Source organism: Theobroma umbraticum, unplaced genomic scaffold, assembly GCF_002168275.2.
Source record: "Theobroma umbraticum cultivar Fairchild unplaced genomic scaffold, ASM216827v3 scaffold_50.0, whole genome shotgun sequence".
Lineage (NCBI taxonomy): Eukaryota > Viridiplantae > Streptophyta > Magnoliopsida > Malvales > Malvaceae > Theobroma > Theobroma umbraticum.
The window spans coordinates 5,997,487-5,998,393 of NW_018397261.1; the positions used below are offsets into that span (position 1 = coordinate 5,997,487).

The 907-nt window shown below is 40.4% G+C and overlaps 1 protein-coding gene across 1 annotated transcript; it reads right to left on the bottom strand.

Moving 5' to 3' along the window:
• Positions 1-236: 236 nt before the first annotated feature.
• On the bottom strand, positions 237-554 carry LOC110418044 (B3 domain-containing protein At2g36080-like). Its single transcript, XM_021430659.1, has one exon. It carries the CDS (start codon positions 552-554, stop codon positions 237-239), a length of 318 nt encoding a protein of 105 aa, XP_021286334.1.
• Between the last annotated feature and the right edge of the window lie 353 nt (positions 555-907).

The window sequence follows — 907 nt, forward strand, 5'->3', positions numbered from 1 at the left end:
GCCAAGAGGAGTCTTCCACTAGTTTGGCACTAGATTTATTATGGCATTCAAGTTCTGGATTTAATAAATTCAATTTTTCAAAAAAAAATTAATATCACGAAACTCTTTTGCTGATTATGCAACATAACCCGTTCATGGTAATTAAGCATTCAAAAAGCTTGTTCTGTTATATAAAATACAAACGAGTAATATTACATTTGTTGCACTCATTCCATTTCTTAGTGTTTATGTACAACTCAGTTAGAACTCTTCTTCACTTTGATTTTATACCGTGCCCCACTATCCTCCTCCTTGTAAAGAACAACCATATCGCCGCTCTTGAGCTCTTTGCTTCGAACGAATTGAGACCAGCCCTTAACAATAACCGGCCTTGGGAAGACTCCAGCTCGAAATGTGCAGCAAAAGGTCCAAACGCTGCCGTCCTCATCATCCATAACAGGAAAATCTATTGCAGGGCTCCCTTCAAATGGCGGCAAATCAGCTAAGCTCTGCTCTGGAAATGACAATCTTCTCTCGACGTCAGTGCTTGTGAGTACTTTTCTGAAGATAGCCATGGTCGTAAGTGTTTGTGGCTAAAGAAGTTCTTCTGTGGAGATATATGTTCAATGCTGGCTTGCCAAAAGCAATGCACTTGTGAGTTAATTTGGTCAAATTATATTTAAGAAGAGAGACAAAGGGGGGTCCATTATTTTAAAAAGAAGATATTCACAGATGCAATCATTGCTTATCTAATCCAGGGTGGTCGCCGGTTCGGACCGCAGAAGACCTGATTCTTTTTTCAGAAAATGCCGATTCGAGCGTTGTTGTACCATGTTGATTGACCTTTTTGCTTTATATGCACATGGCACTGGCTCGAGCGGGTTTGCTTTTCTTGTTCCACAGAAAAAACGCACGACCTCGCGAATAT